Here is a 24171-nt window from a genome sequence, read left to right on the forward strand (position 1 = left end):
TTAAACATAGAGTCACCATATGACCTGCAATCCCACTGCAGGTATATACCCGAGAGAACTGAAAATACACGTCCACACAAACTTGTACTCTCCTCCCTTGGCGGAGGTGAGGATGTAAAAAGAGGGGAGATGCATATAGACAGAGAAAGCACTCTTGGACATATGGCTAAATGATGAAAAATTCATTGGAGAACAATACATATAAAATGAGCCCATTAGAGGTGCCTGGGTGGCTCAGTTGGCTGGGCGTCTTGACTCTTGGTTTTGGCTTAGGTCATGATCTCAGGGTCATGAGATCAAGCCCCATATGGGGCTCCACATTCAGTGCAGAGTCTGCTGGAGATTATCTCCCTCTCCCTCTCCCTCCCCCCACCCCTCCTCTCTCTCACTCTCTCTCTCTCTCTCTCTAAAATAAACAAATAAAATCTTTTAAAAAATTTTAAAAATGAGCCCATTCTGTTGGTTTTTAAAGATATTCACAGGTACACACACGTGTACATCAAAACAGAAGAGAAATATACAGTCAACTGACCATAAATGTTCTCTCTGGAAGCAAGCCAGGGATGCGGGAGGAGGAAGTTCATTTTTTACTCCACAATTTCTGATTTGTTTGCATTTGTGTACATGAAGAATATAACCAGGTTTCTTGTGCAAAGGAGCATTTCTTTTTCTAGGCAAAAGGGAAGGAAAGAGGGAAGAGGCCACTGGAGTTGGGGAGTATGGGAGGTTCTGCAAGGAGCGAAAGAGCATTCCAAGTAGTAGGAACAGCAGGTGCAAAGCTGCGAAGGTGGAAAAGCCTCTGGGGCATTTGGGGGGCTGTTGGGTTCAGCTGCATTGGAGGGTCCAGCAGGGGACCTGGGGTGGGGTGTGGGGAAGATGAACCAGAACAGTCCACTGAAGCAGCCAGGTTCTGAGGACCATGGGGACATGGAGGCCCCCACTGTAGTGGGAGAGGCCTAGGAGAGACCGTGGGACAGGAGGGTGGACCACGGTGGGCAAAGAGTCTCATGCCATTTCCCAGATGGCATCTGTCTCACAATAAACTTGCCCTCAACTCCATTATCCAGCTTTGGCTCAGAAGACAATCGTCTCCAAAAAGCATAGCACCCGCCCCTGGTGAAATCTCCAAATCCGAATGAAGAACTCCCAGTGTGTTTGAGCAAACCCTTCTGAGCACAATACTGTGACAGTGTGACCTGTGTCCGTTTTAGATCACCAGATAATGACCACGGCCAGCCCTTCCTGCACAGGGGCTGTGACAGGGGTATGCTCTCTGTGCATTAATCTCCACAGCAAACCCATAAGGTCCAGTCAAGCACTGTCCCCATGCACAGATAGGGAAACTGAGGCTTGGAGAGGTTGGGCACTTTGCCCAAGGTCACTCCACTAGTAACTCAATGCTGGAGCTGAGACTGGAACACGGGAGCCCAACCAGCACTTCTACCCCCTCCAGACACATCAGTTTGCCTTAAAGCCAGCCACCGCACTGGATCACCACCCCAGCTTCCAGGAAAATATTAAGCTCAGAATGGAAGATGAATTCAGGGCTTGGGGTTCTAACCACAGGAGCAGCAAATCCCGACCCATAAAGTTATCATATGCTGGCTGGAAGTGGAGGTCGGGTGTCGGGACAAATAACTAACTTGGGCTGTTAAATAACTAGTTTGGTCTTGAGCTAGATGAGCCAGGCAAGGCACCAAACTGCCTGCTTTGTCCTTCAGCTCTGGCCAAGGTCCCCAGCCTCTCTTCTTGGAGCATTCGGTTTTGACCTGGGCCCCACGTCCAGCTCTGCCCTGACTCTCGGGTCCACCCTGGAAAAGTCAGGAGACACCCGGGGAAAGAAGGCAATGGCCTCCTCCCGCCTTGTTGTTCCGTGGCCACCAGCGACACTGGAGCATCCACTTAACCCCCAACAAATCCTCCCCGTGCCAGGGACTGAGGGGTTGGTGGGGGGCAGCCCCTGCCCTCCCAGAGCTCACATTCCACAGGGGCTGTGCACCAAAGCAAGGCCTGTCGGACATAGTTAAAAGCACCCGATTCTCTTGACATCACTGACTCAATCTTCTGGGAAGATCCCCCTCCCCTTGGCCTCCCCTGATACAACTGAACAGAGCTCCAGAAAGACACAGTTGGCAAGTTATTCACCACTTCCCACCTCACTTTTCTTGGTCAGAAAGATGGGGATACTGAGAGGACCTGTGCCATAGGACAGTTCTAGCTGATCCATGAGGATGCCAGTGCAGAGCCCAGGAGCACAAGGCGTAGCCATTCAGATCAACTGGCATCTACTGAGGGCTGCTACATCAGTTCCTTTTCCACAGAATACTCCATGCATGCGTACACACACGTACACACACACACACACACACACACACACACACACACAGAGCTATAACCAATGAGAATCTGGCATCATTTGAGAACTGGTAACTCTTCATCTGGACCTTTGCACATGCTGTTCCCTCTTCCTTCCATCCCACCCCACCTTCTAAATAGAAGTGACTTGTAGCCATCCCTTTCTTTTCTTAGATGTCACTTTTTCCAAGAAGCCTCCCTGTCATACCTCTTTTATGCTTTGTTAAGTAATGTCAAATGATCAACCAATCAACCACTCAACAGAGAGAATGGGAAGCATGCATCTCACGGCCCATGATCCTATACATTTTCATCACTTCATTTTTTTTCCATCAAAGCTTCACTAAGTAACTACTTTCCTCTAGGTGGTTTCCTCTAGGTGATGAGGTGCTTGTAACCAAATGACACAAAAGAGGAGGGGGCCCATGGCCAGGACACGTGAGGTGAAGCAAGTCTTACTATGTGTAGAGTTATACTTCCAGCAGTGCCCCGAGGCTCATACTCATTGCCCAGGTGGCAGTTTCAGGAAACATCATCACTCCAGGTCCCTCTGGAAAGGAAGGCATAAGCCTTCTGGTCAACCATGAGAGCACACAGTGCCAAGAGCTTACACCAGCCACGTGCTAGGATCTGGGGAGCAGGTGAGGGAAGTTCTGCCCACACTGACTCACTTCCCCTCCTCCTTCCCCAGTGAGACAGACCATGTCCAGGGCTCAAAAGGAATTCAACCACAACCTTGGGGTCCACATGCACGGAACTATCTTCCCCCAGATATCCACATCCCTCATTCATCTAGGTTTCTGCTCGAATGCTGCTTCCACAGAGAAACCATCCCTGACCTAAACCAATGCTGCCTCCACTGCAGTCACTTGGGATCCCCTTCCCCAGCTTCAGCTTCTTTATTGCACTGACCACACTCTCTGATATCGTATTATAGATCTAGTTGTCGACTGTCCATCTCCGCCACTGGGATGTAAACACCAAGGGAGGAACACTGCTGGTCTTCTTGACTGCTCTGTGGCCAGTGTCAGAGCCCCCCCTCCAGAAGTGATTCTTGAATAAATGGAGTAACAGGGCTGAGCTAAGGGGCTAAGGCACATGTGGAGATATGACTCCAACTAACTATAATCTTCCTCATTTTTTTTAAAGAAAAAGTATACCCATTTTCATAACTGAATGAACAATGTTCACTAAAGCGAAGAAGAAGGCAAAGCTTATCTCCAAACTTCTCCACAGCAGACCCCACTCCACCCACCACACAGGCGATCTCCCATGTAGCAATGTGAACTGACTCAATTAATCAGAATTATATATAAAAGCATTTCATTTTCACTCGTTTCAACCTGCTCAACCTGTGCAAAGTAATCTGAATCAGACAATATTTGTACAAACCATTAAGATAACGCATCTAAGGATTAATTTTTTTAAAAATATATCTAGGGCCAGGGCGCCTGGCTGGCTCAGTCAGTAGAGCATGCGACTCTTCATCTCAGGGTTGTGAGTCTGAGCCCCATGTTGGCCGTAGAGCTTACTTAAGGAGAAAAAAAAAGTTCTTCAGCTCACCACACTTCACTCAGTGGATGCTCATTCATTCTGTCACTAGGGAACATTTATTGAGCATCTACTGTGTGCAAGGGGCCAGAATTCAGTGGTAAAGAGGGCAACACCTCTACCCTCTTGAAGTCTACATTCTCCTGGGTGGATGTAGACAATAAATCCATAAATAGATACATGAGTATGACCATTTCAGGTAAGCTCCATGAATAAAATACTATAGGAGAATGTGACGGGTACTGATAGGGGGACAGGCTGCTTTGGACAGAGTGGTCAGGAGACTCTTCTCTACAGAAGAGACATCCAAGCTAAAGATCATGCCAGACCTGAGAAGAAGTGGCAGAAAAGTGTGCTCAGCAGAAGGAAGAGCATATGCAAAGACTCTGAGGAGTCTCCTGACAATCTGAGCTCCAATTTTCATGAACTATATCCCATCCTAATGGCCTCACCACAGGCCAAGAGTCCCTACTCCCTCAGCTTGCCTTCTCCTTTCTCCAGTTGACTTCTTTATCAGATTTTCTCAAGTTAAGGCAGACCTGAATTTTCCACTGGAAGGTGTGCCCTGAGCAAGGGCACAAAGCATCATGAGTGCACTTTCACCTCTGGGAGACAGAGGTAATGTTGACAACTTGGGCCTGCTCCTGTACAAGGGGTAAGAATCTCCCCACCAGCAGTTCAGAGTCCCCTTTTGTGGGGCACAGGCCCTTTGCAGAATATGATGAAAAGGGAACTCTCTGGAAAAATATACACCTGTGCTCCAAGCATATCTCATCCACATTTCCAATCTCATACACATTTCAGGAGATTTCTGGAGTCTCCTGAATCAGAACTCCTGTCTGTGGGCCTAACGCGAAAAGAAAGAAGCTAAACTGGTGCAGGCTCCACTGCTGGAGGGGACAATCTCCTGGAGGTGAGTGAATGGAGGGGAGGGGACAAGATCAGGTCTTTGGGCCCCTTACAACACTCCCCCACTCACAGAGATCAGGGTTGTCAGCCTATCAGGGGGCCCAAGGCCTGAAGGAATTCAAGTGGAACTTTATCTACTCCCCCTCAGTGAGGCAAATATCCAGTCACACCCTAGAGCTTCCAGAGGTTTGAGACCCCCATTTCCCAGCAGTGTCCTTGACAAAGGTTCTCTAATCTCATATTCTGAGATACATTTTGCAAAAGGCTGCTTAACCACAGGAAACATTACTGCAAAGCCCAAGTGTTTCAGCGCTGAAGGGGACACCACTGTGTGAATAATTTGGGTTCTCAGCAAAGGAAGGAGTAAGAGCCTGCCCATACCCACCTCATTGGGGAGTTAGGCATGCGGATGCCCTGTTAGACAGATGTCAGCAATAAAAAATAACAAGAACAACTAACATAAGTAAAACTTAGCCTATATCAGGCACAATTTTAAGAACTTTAACCTTACACAACCCTTTAGGATTTGTACTATTATCACCCCCATTTTACAGTTGAGAAAACTGAGGCAGAGATGGGTGAAGTAACTTGCCTGAGACTCTACAGCTAAGACAAATTCATAGAAAAGCTCTCCTCTTCCACACCCCAGCCAAGAAAGAACACGGTTATACCTTGTGTTGCACATGAAATGCTTTAAAATAAGTTTCTGCTGGTGCATCCAGGACAACTACTGTTTGGCAGTTCTCACATCTCTGCCCAGTGCTGGAAGCAAGCCTGGTTCGGGCATTAAATGGAGAAAGAGTCCTCTAGGAACAAGTCGCTCTGTTTCAGCAACGTTCCAGTCCATGAGGAGGCTGACAGCGCAAGCGCTGCTCTTCCCAATGCCCAAAGGAACCCATTTCCACCCGGCTCGGTCAACTTCCACACTCAGAAAATGCTCACCGGTCTCTGGCTTTGAGGCACCGAGATTCACCCTAACCCCCTCGTGTCCGCCTCCCTCCCCTCTATCTCAAGATCCTCTGGCCGCGCAATTTAAAAGATGCAGCCGCCAGCACAAGGGCCCCGGGCGGGCCCGGAACCACGGCCGCCGCCCTGCGCGCTCAAAGCCCGGCTCCTCGCAGCGAAGTGACCGGCAGCCCTGCGAGCCACTACCAGCAGCTCCCGACGCGACGCTGACCTGCGGGCGCCCCACCAAGGCTGGAGAAGACACTGAGGGAGAGGACAGGTGGCGCCTCCCTCCCCGGAAGTGGCTCCGGGAACTTTCGCTTAAGAGCTCCCAGGGACCAAAGTCAGGGTCTCAGGCGCGAGCGGTGGTGGCACTGCCCACCTGCGTGGCGCCCAGGCGCCCGAGTGCGCTCCGAGTGCCCGGGGCCGGAGAGCGCGCAGAGCCCCCTTCGGGCACCGGGACGGGCGGAGGCGACCCGGAGGTGGGGGGTAGGGGTCCAGCTCGGGGTAGTAGGTTAAGGCAGGGGAGAAGCCAGCCCCGGAAAGTGCCGGGCCCCAGGGCGTCTAGCGGGGGCGTCCAGCCGGGAAGGGTCTAGTGGAGGGGCGGGGTTCCCGACCAGCCTCCCTCACTCACCTCGGTGCGTAGCGCTGGCTCGGCCCGGCCGGGCTGGAGAGCGCACCGCGGCGACGGCCGTGGCGGCGGCTGCTGCGGGGGCGGCTCCCCCGGGCGGGGCGGGGGCGGGGGCGGGGCCGGGGAGGCCGGGCCGGCCACGTGGGCGTGAGGCGGGCGGGGGACCCCCGCTGGCGCCTGTGCCGGGTGGCCCGAGACCCGGACGCAGTCACGCCCGGCCGCTGCTCGGCACTCCCCCTCCGCACGCCCCGCCGGGGTCCGTGGGAAGACTAGGAAGGGAGGACGGAGGAGAGGATCCGGGCCGCGGGGCATCCCCTGTTACTTAATCCAGACTCTGGCGGAGAGAATTTACCGGGTCGGAGAAGGAGTGCGCAGCCCGGCCCCCGCTCTCGCGGCGAAGGAGCTGCGGACCCCCTGGGGTAGGCCCGCGGGACGAGTATCGGAGCAGGAGGGGACGGGCGACGCAGGGGCAGGAGCAGGAGGGGGCGGGCGAGGGCCAGAGCCTGTGCGTGGAGCCTCGCCCCGCCCTAGGCTGACCTGCCGCGCGTCGGGACTTGCCCAAGCCTCGCTTTCCTGGACGGTGGGGGTGAAAATGAGGACGAGACGCGAGCTGTGCGAATCCCCGCGCGCGCAGAAAAGCCTCAGGAATCGCGGGTTTGTGAGCATACGCGCAGCCTGAGAAAGCAGCCGCCACCAGTGGCCTGGGTCATCATGCGGAAAGAAACATGCGAATCCAAATAAGACTATTTTCATTCATTCAACAGATAAACGCTTACGGTCCTCAGGACCTCATACAACCAAAAATAAAGAATGCCCTACACTGTCTGGCTCTTATGAAAGTATAAACCGTGATGGTAAAAATGGAAAATTCATTAATAGTTGCTTTCATAGTGTCAGATGTGCGTTTATTTTTTTTTTTTTAAGATTTTATTTATTTGTTTATTTGAGAGAGAGAGAGAAGCACACTTCCCGCTGAGCAGGGAGCCCTACCCGGAGCTCCATCTAGGACCCTGAGATCATGATCTCAGCCAAAGGTAGACGCTAAACTGACAGCCACCCGGGCACCCCTGGGTGTGCGTTTTAAGTGTTTGATCTATTTTTAACACTCGCAACAGCCTTGTGAGGTGTAGGAGTTTTGCGGGCCCACTTCCCAGATGAAGAAACTGAAGCCTGGAAAAGTGAAGCCGGCCCCGAGGTCAGAGGAAAGAGAATCAGCCCAAGAATTATGGCTCCTGCCAGGCTGACCCTCCAGTAAGTGGCAAGAGCAGCCTGAGGGGACCTCCTCAGTCTCTAACCACCACAGGAAGAGGGGGCTGTTGAGGGCTCCTTGGGAGGCACCTGTCCTGACAGCAGCCTCTGGGAAGCAGACCTCCCAGCCCGTGACTGGCAGGAGGTGTTCAGAACTGATCTGACAAAGCTGAGACTCTTCACTGCAACCCCTGTGTCTTGTTGCAGGCACACGCCTCCTAGTTCTGGGTGGCCTCTTCCTGGCCTGCATCCTGCCTTTTGGGCCAGAAACGAAGCATCTTGAGCAAACCAGCTTTCATTTCAACAGCTGCAACTTCATTCCACTACAACTTGAAGGGGACTCCTTGACCTCAAACCCAGGGCCTCATGACCCACACATTTCTTGTTCAAGGAACACATACCCTATGCAGTACTCCATTTCCGAGAGCAAAACCTATATCCAGACCCCTAGTCCTCAGCCTTTTCCCCAAAACCTCCTTTGCTGGCCTCTCTCCTACCCCCTCCACACTAGAGAAGATCCCTATGCCTACCAGCTATGTTAAGTATTAATATTAAGTAATATTAAGTAATAATAAAGAACTTCCACTCCCCCCATGAACCCAGAGCTCAGCAGGGGTTTCAGACCCACAAGTCAACACCTGGTGTTCTATCCAGGCAGCATTGTCAGAGATAAAAGTTCTGTTTCCATGAGATTCCATTTAACAACGACTTGAGCATCTGCTATGTGCTATGCACTGTGCTTGGCTCCGGGAAACAGTCGTGAATCTCGGTAAGCCACACAGTCCCTGACCCCGTGGAGCTCACAGCTGATGCGGGAAGAGTCAGACCCCTCACCGGGCAGTTAGGGAGCAGGATGTGGAGAGAGACACACCTGGGGAGGCACTGGCCCTGATTCAGGCAGAGAGACTTCCTGTGGGAAGTGGGCCTCAGCTGAGCCCTGACCAGGCAGGGAAACCAGCCAGGGGGTGGGGGAGAACAGGCGATGCAGAAGCCCAGAGGTGGGAGAGCACAGGGCCCACTTCTGCGGGAGTCTATGGAGAGGAACAGGTGGGGAAGAACAAGACTAGAGAGGCCTCGATGGCCAGGGTGTGACACCAGACCTTGACCATTGAAAGGTTCAGGCAGAGGGGATGGGACCCCACTGCTGCTGAGTGAGGAGCAGATGTAGCAGGGGGAAGTCTCCTGAACACAGCAAAGGCAATGTGCATTATTATTATCACTAAATTCTTTGACTTCCTGTTCTACAATTCAAGGTTTCCAGAAATGAGAACAGAACTGCAAGTAGGATATGTAGACTAAAACAAATCAATGTAATCCCACAAGGGTTTATAGGTGGCAGCCGTCCCCTCCCACCCACGCCATGCTTGGCCCTGTGGAGGGGGGGCAGGGGAAAGGACTTGGCTCCTGGACTCACTTGAGGAGTCTTTTGGGGGAACAAAAGATACACGCAAAGGGAGTCCTTTGGTGTGGGGGTGGAGTGGGGAAGGAATGGCAAGAAACGTGTGTTTCTATGCACCCAGTTTGGAAACTGGCAGAGAGGCCAGAAGACATTGATGATGAGCCAGTTTTTCTCCTTGAAACAGTTAGTTCAGGAGGGCCTGTTCTTGAATTCAGCCCCATCTCCTTTAACTCTGCAAGACAGGATGGAATGGGGCCAGGGCAGTCATCTCACTATACTGTCAACCGGGAAAGCCTGGTGTCGGCAAGGGCCCCCACACGGCCTGCAGTAGGGGGCCCCGGCAAGGCGCTGGGTAGCACAGCTGGGGAAAGCGACCACGTGCAGAGGCACCACGGAGGACAAGGGCGAGGATGAGACACTGAGACCCCCCCACCCCAGCCTCCCAGCGCCCACCCAGTACCATGAGCACGGACTGTCGTGTGTGACCGTACGGTGAAAACACTCTGATGATGTGATAGCACTTGTCATAAAACAAGGTAGAGGGACGCCTGGCTGGCTCAGTCAGAAGAGCAAGCGACCCGATCTCAGGGTGAATTCGAGCCCCACATTGGGACTAGAGATTACTAAAAATAAATAAATAAATAAAACTTTTAAAAACTGTAGAAAATACTGACAGGTTTAAAGAATAGCATAACACCCACCCACAAGCACACCACCTAGCGATAACGGCTGTTGATTTGTGTCCTTCATTTTTCCCTCAACCTACTGTGTTTTTCCTTTGTCATGAAGTATTCTTCCACAACACGATTGGCAAGGACCACTTGTATGAACGTGCCTTCTTCTTATGATCAGTCTGACTGATACTTGGTCTGCTCCCCATTTCTCAGTATCCGGGATAAATAATGCTTGGCAATGAAAACCTGTGCACAATAAATTTTGGCACACATTTCTGGTTATTTCTTAAAGATAAACCTGGAAGTGGGGTTATGGGGAAAGGCATTCAACTCTTCTGCGGGCAACACCTTACAGACATACAGAGATCCCTTTTGGAAGGTGTGGAGCATCCAGCTGATGAAGCAACGCTCACCTGGTACAGTCCTCACCCAGGGGATGGGGATGCCTGTGGGAGGATTAAGGTGTTGGTCTTACCGTTCAGACCTAAGCAAAGTTCTGCAAGTGGCTAATAAAAGGTTTCTTTGAGGGGCGCCTGGGTGGCTCAGTCGTTAAGCGTCTGTCTTCGGCTCGGGTCATGATCTCAGGGTCCTGGGATCGAGCCCCGCATGGGGCTCTCTGCTCAGCGGGGAGCCTGCTTCTCCCTCTCTCACTCCCCCTGCTTGTGTTCCCTCTCTCGCTGTCTCTCTGTCAAATAAATAAAATCTTAAAAAAAAAAAAAAAAAGGTTTCTTTGAAAACAGACCCTTTCTGTTCTCATAATCTGAAAACCTGAGAAGCAAGTCTGAGCAGTGGAGTGGAAAGACGAGAGGGGCCAAGTTCAAATCTAACCTGGGCCCTGCCCCGATGTAGGATTCCAAAGTCGCACCAGGAGGATGTGATGTAGTCAAGCGACAGCACGGTGCTTGGCAGTTATAGGCACCCAACCCACGGGGTGATTCTAATATATGCCATGTCGCCGACCAACCCTGTGTCTACAGGAATCTAGTACCTACAGGGAATGAAACCCTGAGATAATGCAAGTCATTCAAGAGGCTCCCAGCCCTGGGGATCATGGTAAATGACCAGGGACCTTATCTCAATTTGCAAAGTAAGGAATAGATGTGGTTTACTCCTCCAGGAAACCTTTGAAAATTTACTGGTGGGCAGTGGGTTTACTTACTCTTGATGACATCAGAGACAAATATTAACGGTTTTGAGCACCTGCCATGTGCCAGGCACCAGGCTATGCCCTCTACCTGCTTTATCCTCATAAGGCAGATGCATTTTTACCCGCATCCAACAGGTGAGGAAATTGAGGACCAGGAAGATGAAGTGCCTTGCCCTAGTGACTACTGAGTGGTGGGGCTGGGATCCCAAGCTGGTTCAAGAAGTAGAATCTGAGCCTAGCCCCAAAGGAAGGACTCTGTAACTGACACAGTCCTCCCTCAAGGAGCAGCCATTCTTGTGGGCAAGAGGGCCCATCACATAATCACACAAACTGAGCTAAATTCTCCTCAAGGCAGGTGTCAGGACCTAGACCAGAGTGGACTGTGGGGTGGAGGACAATCAGGGAAGGTTTGGCAGCCAAGGACGGATGAAGACAGAGAGAGAGAGTATTTCAGGCAGAAGAAATAATGTATGCAAAGGCCCCAAGGCAGGAACACATGAGTGAGGAATCTCAAAAAATTCTGGTATGGCCATAGAGAAATAGGGGAAGAGGTTGGCAAGGGGTCCGGTCAGAACATCAGGGTTCACTTCCAGGGCTACTGGCAGTTTCAAGCAGGGAGTGACATCTGATCAAGTAGGCGTCTCTCATGGAGGTCATTGCCACCTGCCTTTCGGAACTGAGGCCTCCAAGACAGAGGAATTCACGTCGGTTATTTAGCCCATCAGCCACCCACCCAGGGCCGAGGGAGACATTTAGGGGATCCCTTTTTATTTTATTTTTTTAAGATTTTATTTATTTATTTGACAGAGAGATAGAGAGAGATAACAAGTAGGCAGAGAGGCAGGCAGAGGGAGAGGGAGAAGCAGGCTTCCCACTGAGCAGGGAGCCGGATGCGGGGCTCAATCCCAGGACCCTGGGATCATGACCTGAGCCGAAGGCAGCTGCCCAACTGACTGAGCCACCCAGGCGCCCCAAGGGGATCCCTTTTTAGAGCCGCACCCCCTTAACCTGCCCCAGGTGACCACATCCCCACAGGCAGAGTGGCTTACCACATGCCAGGCTCTGTACCCAAACTCCACCTGGCCTCACATTCAGCCCTCTCAGCCCTGTGAGGTACTGACCAATGACCTGTCTTCCAGATGTGGGAACTAAGTCCTAACCAAGTCAAGTCACCTGCCAGGGTCACACAGATCTAAGTTCAGGGTGCCTGAGATCAAAGCCCCATTTTATTCACAATGATAAAAAAATTAACAGTCTTGCCAATAAGAGTGCACAATTATACATACATGTGCAGGGTCGTTAAGTCTATCTAACTTCAGGTTCACAAACCAGAGGCAGGACCTGCCCGTTTGCATTCTGCGGCCTGGAAGTGCTCGCCTTTCTTTGCTGCGAGTCCTCCGTGGCCCAGCCTTGCCCAGACTGGTGGGAAGCGTCTATGGTTTGTCTGAAAGCTGACACCTGCTCACTACCTGGAATGTCTCTGACCCAGAGCAAGAATCCCCAGGCAGGACCAACCAGCCTGGAGGACCACTTCTCTGTCTCCACCCCCTTCAACTTCTAAAAAGCTGAGAATTCCCCTAACCTATTACCGATAGTTAAACAATCCCAGCTTTTGTTCACATCTAGAGTAGGGCGTGTCCGTCTGCCTGGCATGGGCTCCTTGAAGCAGCAAGTCTAGAAAAATGTGTCTCTATTGGGGTTGACAGGTGACCAAGAAAAAAGGAGCCTGGTGAATGGAACACGAGCAGATCTCAGAGTCCAGTCAGCTGACACAGGCTACATATGTTCAACTACCAAGAACCCTAGCATTACTGTCTTAATTTAATTTTGCCAGGAGCACCTTCCCCTCCCCAACCGCCATCCCATCCTTCCTGGACCAACACCTAAACAGCCAGGCATGGATCCATTCTCTTCTCTTAGGGGATAAGATGCTTAATCTTAGCACCTGACAAAGTCCCTGGGCTGAAGCTCCTATGAGCAGGGAACTGTCTCCCGCCCACCTCATTCTGACCCCCACAGAACCCAAGTCTTGCTTTTCCACAGAATGATTACTAAGTCACTATTTACCAAGTGCCAGGCACTTGCCAAGCACGGCCATGGATGCTTTATAGACCCCATCTCATTTGATCCTCACAATAACCTCCATGCAGTGGGTATTAGTCCTGTCTTGCAGATGAACGATCAGGCTCAGAGCAATTAGGTGTCTTGCCCACACTCCCATATATACAATGAGGTGGACTCAGGAGGGAAGGGATCATGTTTGCATCTTACCCATTACTGTATCCCCACTACATACTTTAGACTCTGAGATGTTGTGAGAGGGTTGTGTCCTCTATAAATGTGAAAACTGGTGCAACATCCCCCCCAGCAAGAGGCTAGGGAGCCAAGCTCACTGGTCTGGCATTACTTTCCATTAATCCCAAAGACCCTATTTGAATTTTGTTTCATTGCAAAAGGCCTTACCTCATGTTTGTGTCCTTCCCTCCTTCACCGCATCCTCTACCTACCCTATTCTTGGACCACTTCTGATTTTGTTCCTGTGAACAGCGAGGACAGGGTATGCTGGAGGCAGGGGTGCGAAACAGACATTTATTGAAGACCCACTGATGCCCAGGACAGCAAAGATGGATTTTTATGTCTCCCTCCTCCATCTGCTTAGCTTATTGCCAGTAGTCCCTTATTCAACTAAAGCAAATGAAATTCTTCTAATTAAAGCCTGCAAGGGAAGCTGGTCTTTGCTACATTTAAAGTTTGCATTTCTAAAACAAAGTAAAACCAGTGGCGAGGCCCCACAGATGTTGGCAATTTTAAGAACCCTAAACAGGAGTGCCTGGCTCAGTCCGTAGAGCATGTGACTCTGGATAGTGAGGCCATGAGTTTGAGCCCCATGTTGGGTGTAAAGATTACTTTTTTAAAAAACTGAAAGAAAACGAAGCAGGTGTAAAAACAGACTGTTTTCTACCAGTGTGGTAAAAATTAGGGTATCTCTGCTGTCCAAAAAGGTATCTCCCCCCCTCCACTAATAGGAAAGAATATACTTACTGCAGCATCTGCCTAATATTCTTCCAATTGAGTCTCTTTAGATCTGTTTGCTTAAGCTGTGTGACAAACTCTCAATATTTAGATAAGGGAACCAAGTCACCAAAACTTGTTACCCCAGGTCTTTTCTTCACCCTATAAACTATATTGAGGGACAGTGTGGTGTATTGGTTAAGAGTGAAGATGCTTCAGTCAGTCATCTGAATTTCTGTGCTGCTGATTCCTTGCTTGTGCTCTTGGCAAAGCGACCTGATTTCCAGGCCTCAGACTCTCAAAAATTGGGGTGCTAATAGTACCTTGTGTGTTGGATTGTGGTGAGGAAAGACACAAAAAGCACTCAGAGCAGGAACTAGAATCCCATGGTTGTCTGTCCTCACTTCCTTTCTTCCACCCACCCAAGGTTATGGGAAAGCTCTCTATTGCCTTTGACCACATGGACACTTCCAAGTCCACCCCTACCTACCTGGACAGCCAGACCTTTACCAAGGGGACATGTGAGCAGCCTAGGCAGGGCTTTGCTGCAGCTTCTATCCCAGCTCTGCCACTATCGAGCTGTGAGATCAGGAGTAAGACAGAGCCTCTCTGAGCCTCCGTGTCCTCATCGTAAAATGGGGACAGTAAGATTAGCCACATAGCAGAGTAACTGATCAAAGTAAATGGGACGATGGCATGTAAAGCACTTGGCGCTCAAAGGTTGGCTCTTAAAAATATGGAGAAGTGGCAGAGAGCACAGGAAAGAAGAAATAAATGGGCAAACCATGCAGTCTCCTGAGTGAATATGAACAGGAAAATGACGGTTATGCCAAAGATTAGAGGCAAGAACATGACAGAATTTCCTCCTCTTGGCAACCAGCAGTGCTTCACTTGGAGCTGTTTTTTAACCACTCCGGGGTGGGGTGGGGGGTGGAGGACAAGCAAACAAGGAAAACCCAGTGCTCCCAAGACCCAGCACTTCCACCATAGTCTTTCCAGGCAATGGCTAGGAGGCTTGTATTCTGTGTCCTTGCTATTTCTTACCAATCATTGTCCCCTCCTGGGGCCCTGTCATTTTCAGAGCACCAACTATGTAAACACGTCATATTCACCACCCTGTGAGGGAGGGCCTTCGACTGGCCCAATCTAGAGATGAGAAACTGAGGCCCAGAAGTGCAGCCACAGGGTCACTGTGGCAGAAGCAGAGCTGAGAATGGACCCCAAGACATGAACTCACAGATCAGGGGCACACAGGAGGTGAGAGAATATCTATCAGAAGAATGAGAAGGCACTTTAATTGGATGGCAGGACATTTGTGGCTCCCACATTTCAGTGGCTCTTTTCAAAATTTTTTTAAGATTTATTTATTTTAGAGAGAGCGATCAGGGGGAGGGTGGAGGGAGCAGCAGACTCCCCGCTGAGCAGGGAGCCCGACAGGGAGCTCAATCCCGGGACCCCGGGATCATGACCTGAGCCGAAACCAAGAGTCAGACACTCAATGGACTGAGCCACCCAGGCGCCCTTCTTTTCAAATTCCTGAAAAGAAGGTCCATTTGTTCTGACAGTTGACTTTCTCCTCGACATGAATATCCCTGTTCCTGACTCCACACAAGCAATACACAACTGCCCGCCGGAGGGCAAGGCAAATGGTCAAGGCCGCAGGTTTCCTGAGCAAGACGTACTGGCCGCTGTCGCCTCCTCACCCTGGATAACCTCTCTTCTTCTCAGAGGTGGAGCCCTCAGAAAGCTGTGCCAGGCACCCAGCTCCTCAGGAAACAGGAAAGATGATGCAGACTAATGAACCACTGCAATCTTAAAACATTTTATTTGGTGCAGAAATTCTAAGGTACAAAAACAACATTTTGCAAATGTCAGCTGTGACCTACTGTCACCTATTTACAGTTATGTACAAATCAAATAAGACATCGTTTTCAATGTAAAAATACAGCACACTGCTATAGTCTGTCAGTGCTCACTATTCCTCCAAACCCCACCAAGGACAATCTTAAAGATGAAACAAAGACAATGACAACAATCACCATGTTCATGTTCCACAGGCTTCCCCCTGCCCAGAACGTAGTAACAGGGAGCTTCTGTAGTTAAAAAAAAAAAAAAAAAAAAAGTGAAAATAGAAGTTACCTACTCTCTAAAAGAACACATGTGGTTTTTACAAAAGCTTTTGCTCTGTCCAGACTCACCATGTTTTTTCTTGAGGAAAAAAACAAAACTTTTAAATAACAGTTACAGGTTAGTGTGACACGACGATAATTTTTTTGTCTAACGGATGGAGAAGCCAACTTTGTCCCCATTGTGTACAAACAGAAGAATGCTTCTTTGAATCTTCTCGACTGAAATTTTATTTGACATAAACATCAGATATGATCATAATTGGATTGCTTTTGTCAGACTTCTGATTGTGCAAACACAGTGCTGAGTCAATTCAGAGTCATGGCCCCAGCCCTTCAGAACCCAGGAAAGCTCCTGGGGGAGTCTGCGGTCCCAGCCGAATTTCAGGGAGGAACCAAAGAACAGGAGGGGAGGCAACTGGCCAAAATTCCCAAAAGGTCATCCCTCATTCTCTTTGCAAATTAGCCCTTAGCAACTGTTCTCGATCCTGCCAGTGGTTAAACTAATATTGTGAGTCACGAGTTAAAGGTGATGTCTAGAGATATGTAAAAATAGAATCTATAATTGGGAGGGCAGGGGAGCTGCCACTCAGAAGGTGAGAGTTGGTCTTGAAGAAGCTCAGGAATGGCATTAAACACATCAAGAATAAGCACCAAGTGTCTGACCACAAGAGGGGAGGAAAACATAACAGGCTATTGCTGGGCGGGGTGGGGGTGGGGATTGGATGTGGCGATCAAGTAATCCTCAAAATGAATACAGGCAATATACCACTTTCTAAAAGTGCCACTATAGTTTTAAGTAGTAAGAGAAGCCAGGCACGTGAGGATTTCCCTGTAATCCCATCCTGAGCTTGGCCTTCACAAGGCACCAATGCGAGTCAGGCACCATGTTGTTTGCACAACCAAACTGAGCGTGAAGCCGAGGCACAGAATAGCAGTGAAAATTATCAAGCCCTTGCAAAACAAGAGCTATGAAGAATGGTTTAAGTAGGTGGGATTATTTACCACTGAAATAAAAACACCGGGGGGATGACTTCACTGCGGTTTTCAAATACACGGAAGGTAACCAGCTGTTCTTTTTCCACAATGTGCAGAACAAAAGAAGGCTGGTTTGAATTTCTGTAAGATGTACAAAGGACTATCTGATCAGCAGGGTAGGTTACTGAATTTCCCTCCCTGAAAATCCAGAATCCCATCCATAGCCATATGTCTGAAATAATTCAGGCTCAGCCCTGGCTGACACCAGCGGGGGGAAGACATGCTAGATAATCCAAACTTTCTCCCAGCTCCAAAACTCTGAAATTGGAATCCAAGCTATTGGTTTACAGTCAGACTTCCTTTTGTTTACTTCCACCCTGAGCCTGGAAAGGAGGTGACATAGAAAGGATGACCCAACACCCCATGAGGACTCCTAACTGATCTCTCAGTATCAGGAAAAGCTTTTCTCCATATACTGTTTCACATCTCCAAAACAGAGTCAATTCACAGATCATTTCAAACAGAAGACAACGCAAGTGGCCTGGCTCTAGTGGACACTCGGGGATTCCTTGCCCCACTCCGTACAATCCCTGCTTTTCTCATTAAGTCTTGGCTGAAGCGCAGAATTGCACATTGTTTAAAAAATTTTTAAGCCAAAAACTAAAACTATAAATACGTCCTGTAGGTTGCGCAGTTTAAATGAAAATTGTTCCAAGTGTTATGTTTTTTAAATTGGAGAACATAAATCTGATTTTTTTTGTTTTTTAAGGTTTTATATTTTAAGTAATCTCTATACCCAACGTGGGGCTTGAACTTAGAACCCCAAGATCAAGAGTCACACACTCTACCAACTGAGCTAGTCAGGCACCCCTTATAAATCTGATTTTGAAATTAGTAACTGGCTTGCCTTTCTCTTAAGGCACCATGAAGAGTAAATTTTATTTCAGTGGTAAATAATCCCACCTACTTAAACCATTCTTCATAGCTCTTGTTGTGCAAGGGCTTGATAATTGTGAATGTATATTGATAACATACATTCACAATCATATCAGACTTCTTTGGGGGAGCAAGGTGGGGAAAAAGCAATCCAGCCACCAGCTGCATTTAGCAAGATCATTTTCTGGTGATACCAGACATCTGTAATTACCACGAATGCTTTTCATTTCAAGTATTACAAGGCGGAAGTGGCAAACTGGCAGCTAGTGGGCCAAATCAGGCCCACTCATGTGTTCTGTTGAGCCTGAATTGAAAAAAAAAATTTTTAATTGCCAATACTTTAAAAAATTATAATTTTTCATATAAAAATTCAGATTCTCGGGGTGCCTGGGTGGCTCAGTTGGGTTAAGCGTCCAACTCTTGATATCAGCTCGGGTCTTGATCTCAGGATCATGAGTTCAAGTCCCACATTGGGCTCCACGTTGGGCATGGAGCCTACTTAAAAAAAAAAAAATCCATATTCTCAGCTTCTCTTGAAAAATGGAAAAATCAGTAAACACTACATGTCCACAACTGATTGGAAGAGCTGCCTTCCTACAGGTGGGACAGGAAGCACTTCAGTTTGCCACAGTCCCCACCAGGCCCTATGGTCTCTCTGACACTGAGAAGACAGGTGGTTGCCATTTATCACCACACCTTATTTATCATTACTCCTGGCCTGTTGCACTGGTACCCCCGCAGACATCTGCTCTAAGAACAGCAGTCTTCACAAACAACAGAAAACAGAAAAGGCTAATAACCTTCACATTGGTATTGTCCACCTCTCTCCAATAAGGACACAAAGAATAATTCTCCCCTAAAAGAGACAAATTAGTGCTGAGGCTATTGGGGATCGTGGGGTTTTCTTTAAGAGGAGGGTGTATCATTTCTTAGCTTTTTTCTTCCTTTGTTTCTTTTAAAAGTTGCTCAATTCTGAAAAAAGGGCAAGTTCTGAAAATCATGTAACTCCACATTTTTGGAGGGACAGTCTTCCTGTTTATCTGTGCTTAAGTCAGGGAACCTGAGATGAGGGGTTGGTTTAAAAAAAAGAAAGAAAGAAAGAAAAAGACATTAGCAGCAATGAAGTAGCAAGACTGAACTCTGATATACAAACATACATGAACTTAAATTACTACACATTGATTCCAATGATGTCATAGCTGCTAAAGACATTTTTTGAACTTGTGCTCTGGGACTGTCTTCAGTTATTACTAATGTGTCAGCCAAAGCCTGTCTCATGACTTTAAGGCCCCATCTCATTTTTGGCTCAAAATGCTATTACCTAGCTGGTCACCCAACCCTGGGCCTGGACCTCAATGACTTCCGATTCTTTCTGGAGACCAATGTGCCTCAAAGGCCCAGGATTTGGCCCTCTGGAGGACATTCTGCCCCCATTGTGTGGCTGGGCTGGGTCTGTCTAGGTGGTTCTTGTTGCCTGGAGCCAACCTCTGGTAGAAAAGCACACCTTTACCTGGGCTTCCAGCTCCCTGATCCCTCCCCCTCTGCAAAGCTGACTATGTCCGATGCTAAGTCCTTTCTGTAGGGTACTGGTGAGTTAAGATGAATGACTAGCTCCCTACCTTCAACTCCCTTTCAAGACTTGCTTACCTGGTTCCTTGCACCTACCTCCGGTCTCCTGCTCAGAGGACACCGGCTATCTTAGCCACACAATCCTCTTGTTCTCAGGATCACGGCTTTTCATGGAGACCATCCCTATATTCTAATTCTTGTAGCCCTAATTTCTAAAAGCCTGTGATTTGGCAGAACTTTTATCTGAATTCTGTCTTATCATTTCCCTTATCTGGGACAATGTCAGTCAAAGAATGCAGCTCTGCTTAAAACAGATGTTTTGCCTTAATCTGCAAGGCAACTGTTCTCATTCCAGCACGAGATGGAGAGGGTTTAAAAAGAAGAAGAAGAAGAGAAACTAATAAGGCAAAACCACGAAGTTGGGACATCTCAACTTAGTCTGACTTAGGCATTCATACTATGGTTTTGCTACTTGGTATGTTAGAATCTGATTGTGTTGAACATAAGAAACTTTAGTACTTAAAAACAGGTATCCAAACCCTAAATCCAAACTAAAACTTTACCTGATTTTTGGTCTAGCACATTTTTTCCCTTGCATTTTCATAAGAAGTAAGTTCATTTAGCAAGCTCTCTGCTCACGCTCGTGGAGCTCAGCCAATGCTCCCCCCACCCCCCAGTCCTCCATGCTATGCCGGGGCTCGCTTTCTCACAGATGCCTCATTTTATGTGTAAAGCTGAATATCCTAAAAGTAGCTCCTAGTGGTTCCTTTGGAGCATGCACCATTTCTTGGCCTCAATCTCTCCGATAATGTTCCAAATGAATTTTCATGTCAGTAAGTTTGGACTGACCAATCTCCATTGCAGAACTTATCCTGACGGCGGAATGGCAGGACAGTCACGTGGGGGCAGAAGCTCTGCACGTGTCCCAGATTCCACAGTGACATGGAACATCTCTTCTCCAACAAGATGCCTGGTTTCATGGGGGAGACAGTTCTGCAGCTCACTTGTCTCCCCTTCAGAGCAGCTGCAGGAAACTCGATGCCGGAGAACAGACAAGCACGTTCTTCTCCCAAGAAGCTGTCAGCTGCCTTTCCAGAACATGGAGTGTGGCATTTGCATCAAAAATACACACACATCTCTTCTTTCCAGCAAGGCTGCAAACCTTCCCTTCCCCACCTGCCAAGCATGTGCTTAGATGGAAAAGTCATGCCCCGTTCCACCTCCCACCCCTCCTTGAGATGTTCCTCAGTATCTCCCTTGATATTGGTCCTATCTGCTAAAGGAATAAAACCTGGGGTCCCCTGTGTGAGTGCTGAGTAAAAGCAGGGTGCCCAAATCCAATAGCACCCATGAAAAAGGTGGAGAAGGATGCTCACAACCCCTCAAGGACATGGGGAGAAGGGTTTCCACAGGGAAGACCAAGGCATCATTACCCACACACCTAATAGACCAACAGGATTTGAACAACTGTTTTCCCTTTTGGAAACAGAAATTCTGTAGAAACATCATTCACAGAAACAAAACATTTACTTTTCCTTCTTAAAGCAAATTCTTTCTCCCTAAGCTCTTAATAGCTATTTTTGGTAGGAGAGAGCACAAGAGACAAATCTTTCACTGGGTAAGTACAACAGAAACACACAGTGAAACATGATTCACAGGCTGGGTTGTTGGGGAGTAGGGTGGGGGCGGGGAGTACTCTAAGATTCAAGAATTCAATGACTTCAGGTCTCCTGTCTTCTTCAGATGCTATTAGAAGAGCACACTCATCTTTGTGACAGTTCCCTCCTTCTCACCTTCTTAAAATGAGACTTATCATTAGTCGAAAGCAGTTCAGCAAAGTAAGCGGCCACCACCTGCAAACACGGCCATATTTCAGTCGGTCCTGGTCCCTACTATCCTGGACACAGCTTTAGATCAGAAGCCCACTGAAGCATGAACTCCAGCTTCCAGTAAGACAGCCCAGTTGGGTATTCGTCTTTTAAAAATAAACTTCCAGGCAGCAACATCTGAGATACTGCACAGTAAATGGAACCCAGGGAAACTTGGCAGGCAGATCTGGCCCCCACATGATGCCTACTCAGACCGAGAGGCGGTCCTGTGCTCTGAGTTTTGGTGCTTTCTGCACAATGACCAACCTATGTCAGAAAAAACTGTCAAGATGGTCAGCCTGACCCCGCAGCCCCCACCTCAGGCAGCCACGGCACCCCCTAATATGTAAAGACTCATTTTATGAAAGGTGGTCATATACTCAGTTCCCTTCTTGACCTTTGACTCGGAGCTTTTCTGACATCCATAGCACTGTAAATTCTACACCAAAACCAGACAAGAACATCATCCGTAACAACATGGATTCCAGATAGACTGGCACTTGGTTTCTGTAGCTAGAATGGTACTAAAAGTGCTTCTCCCACAAAGCATTTCACATCAAAGTAGCCAACAGCAAACAGGCAAAGTTTGCAGAGATAAATAAAATCTGAGTGATCAGTGCAGGTATGTTCCTGTTTCTCTGTGCATGTTTCCTCCCTACCTCCCAGAACTGGCTCTAATCCAAGGTCTGACCTAATGGGACAAGCTGCTGTCCGACCTTATGGATATGCCTTTCAGAGATATCCATAGGATTTTAGAAAATTGGAGACTTTGCCAAGATAGCAGGTAGAGGGATGGGGCAAGGAGAGCAAGTACTGGCCCAAATTTCACTCCAAATATCCTTGTCGGAGACCTCAGCTCCAAGTGGACCGCGCAACCAGAGAGAAGCGCTGGGGGACCAGAGAGAGGCAGCAGCTAAAGTGGCAATGCTTAGACTCTTCTTCCATTTTGTTACAAAGGGGCGACCACGTGGAGTTCACCAGTGTAGCTGCAGGAACCAGGTTCTGCTTTGCACGCCCCAGAGGTGAGGAGCTTGGAAGGGAAGGCAGGAGGATCCTCCTCACCTAAGGAAAGAAGACAGGGCAAAGCCACACGTCATTGTACTTCACCTGGCCGGGGGCTCAGGCCAGAATGTGGCTGAATCTGGGTTTGGCCCATGGGCTTTATGAGTGAGGCAAGCCCCCCAACCAACTCAAGACAGGGCAGTCTCATCCTGCTGACAGGTTCCCTTAGCTGAAGGTCAAGGCTTTGCATGCATGACTCCAGCTAGCCACAGGCACTATAAGGAACAGCTCCAGATGGCATCCTGCTGGTGCTCCCTGGGGAGGCCGGGCTCTCCTCCAGGGCCCTCTCACCTGGCCTTGTGCTGAGTGAACTGTGATGGAGAGAACACTGTGCCCATCAACCCCAGGATCGTTAAAAGATGTGGCTTTTAAAGCACTGGCATTGGTACGGGGTGGCAAACACTACAAATCCCAACAAAGATACAGGTCCACAGACGCTCATCCAATACCTTTGGGGCAAGCTCTGTCTTGGTAGCCAGAGGCCTGTGGAGTTCAGGGGCCGGGCAGCTCACCCTAACTTAGCCTCAGTATTCCTACAGCTCACACATGTGAACATCCCCATTGCCTAGAATAAATCGATACTATCAATGGAGTCGTGGTACTTCCCATAAGCTTCATTGCCAATGAGTCCGCACCCAAATTAGAAAAACACTTGCATGGATTTGGGAATTAGGGACAAAGGCTGTGGCCTGTATCCGGAACCCAACCCAAAGGCACTCTCAGCTCCCACGCGCCTTACCCAGGCCGGAGGAGGACGACACGCTCTCTGTCAGCGAAGATGTTTCTGTCTGATCTGCCGAGAGTCCTTCCATTAGGGGTAGGGACAGCTCCGAGGAGGGCACGGACGAGTCGTAGATGCCCGAGTCCCGAGGCATGTCTGAGGGGCTGACGGCTTTCCCGGGGTGCAGCAGTGGCCGCAGGACCGAGCCGCCCCCCGGCCCGGGCCCCGCCTCCGCGTCTTGGTCCAGGCCCAAGTGTGGGCCCTCCAAGGGCGAGTCGGCCAGCACCCCGGGGACCGCGGCCTCAGCCTTGAGGCAGAAATCGCCGTCGGGCCCTGGTTTGCACATGACATCATTTAACACCAAGCCCGAGTCAAACTTCTCCAGCACTGGCTCCCGGGAATGGAGGGGAGGAGGACGGAGGGGGACGAACTGCTTCTCAAACCAGTCGGGCTCCTCATCGATAAACTGGTGCATGTTGCATATGGCGACATAAAGGGACCGGCCGGACTTGCTGCGAAAGTAGTTCCTTCTGCTCACCTGTCCGGGGTACTGCCCCAGCTCCGGGAGGCCGTGGTCTCGGGAGTGCAGGTGGGAACAGAGCTGGGGAAGGTTGTCCATGAGCTTGTACTTGGTGCTCAGGTCCAGGATGCCGGGAACATCGCCCTCGCAGGAATAATCGAAGTAAACGGCGATGAACTTGCTGAGCTGGGCTGAGGAGCTCTGCTTGGCCTGGCGGAGCTTTTCAGCGATGGCCGACATGGCCACCAGGAAGAGCTCCCCTTTCCCCGAGCCCCGGCCACTGCCCTTGTGCTTGTAGCTCTTCTTGTCCACAAAGTACTTCATGCCTTTGGAACACACCACGATGATGAATTGGGACTCATGGATCTTCTGGATGACCCATTCTCTCTGCCCTTCTCTGCAGAGGCTGAAGTCCTCCCACAGGTCCAGAGCCACCTGGAAAGAGAACACAGACCTCACTCACCTATACAGCCTGGGGAGTCCGGTAACAAAAACAAGAGGGTTACAAGAAGGTCCCATC

The 24171-nt window shown here is 49.3% G+C and overlaps 3 protein-coding genes across 4 annotated transcripts in view; 1 reads left to right on the forward strand and 2 right to left on the reverse strand.

The window, feature by feature from the left end:
- ARHGEF3 (Rho guanine nucleotide exchange factor 3) overlaps positions 1-6470 on the reverse strand; it is a 293559-nt gene extending 287089 nt beyond the window's left edge. Inside the window, exon 1 of the mRNA XM_032411537.1 lies at positions 6395-6470. The gene's annotated coding sequence lies outside the window, so the exon portion shown is untranslated. The remainder of the gene's footprint in view (positions 1-6394) is intronic.
- Positions 1680-5991, forward strand: SPATA12 (spermatogenesis associated 12). Its single transcript, XM_032412145.1, is given in 6 exon segments — positions 1680-1921; positions 1923-1986; positions 1988-2051; positions 2054-2160; positions 2162-2347; positions 5830-5991. Coding segments are annotated over 6 exon segments (825 nt in total).
- Positions 6471-18409: 11939 nt separating the features above from the next.
- IL17RD (interleukin 17 receptor D) overlaps positions 18410-24171 on the reverse strand; it is a 66765-nt gene continuing 61003 nt past the window's right edge. For both annotated transcript variants that reach the window (XM_032411542.1, XM_032411541.1), the window contains exons 12-13: positions 23150-24086; positions 18410-22410 (exon numbers count right to left, since the gene is read on the reverse strand). In XM_032411542.1, coding sequence (XP_032267433.1) covers positions 22298-22410; positions 23150-24086 — 1050 coding nt within the window. In that variant the 3' untranslated portion in view covers positions 18410-22297. The remainder of the gene's footprint in view (positions 22411-23149; positions 24087-24171) is intronic.

Source organism: Phoca vitulina, unplaced genomic scaffold (assembly GCF_004348235.1).
Source record: "Phoca vitulina isolate PV1807 unplaced genomic scaffold, GSC_HSeal_1.0 scaffold13, whole genome shotgun sequence".
NCBI classification, from domain to species: Eukaryota; Metazoa; Chordata; class Mammalia; order Carnivora; family Phocidae; genus Phoca; species Phoca vitulina.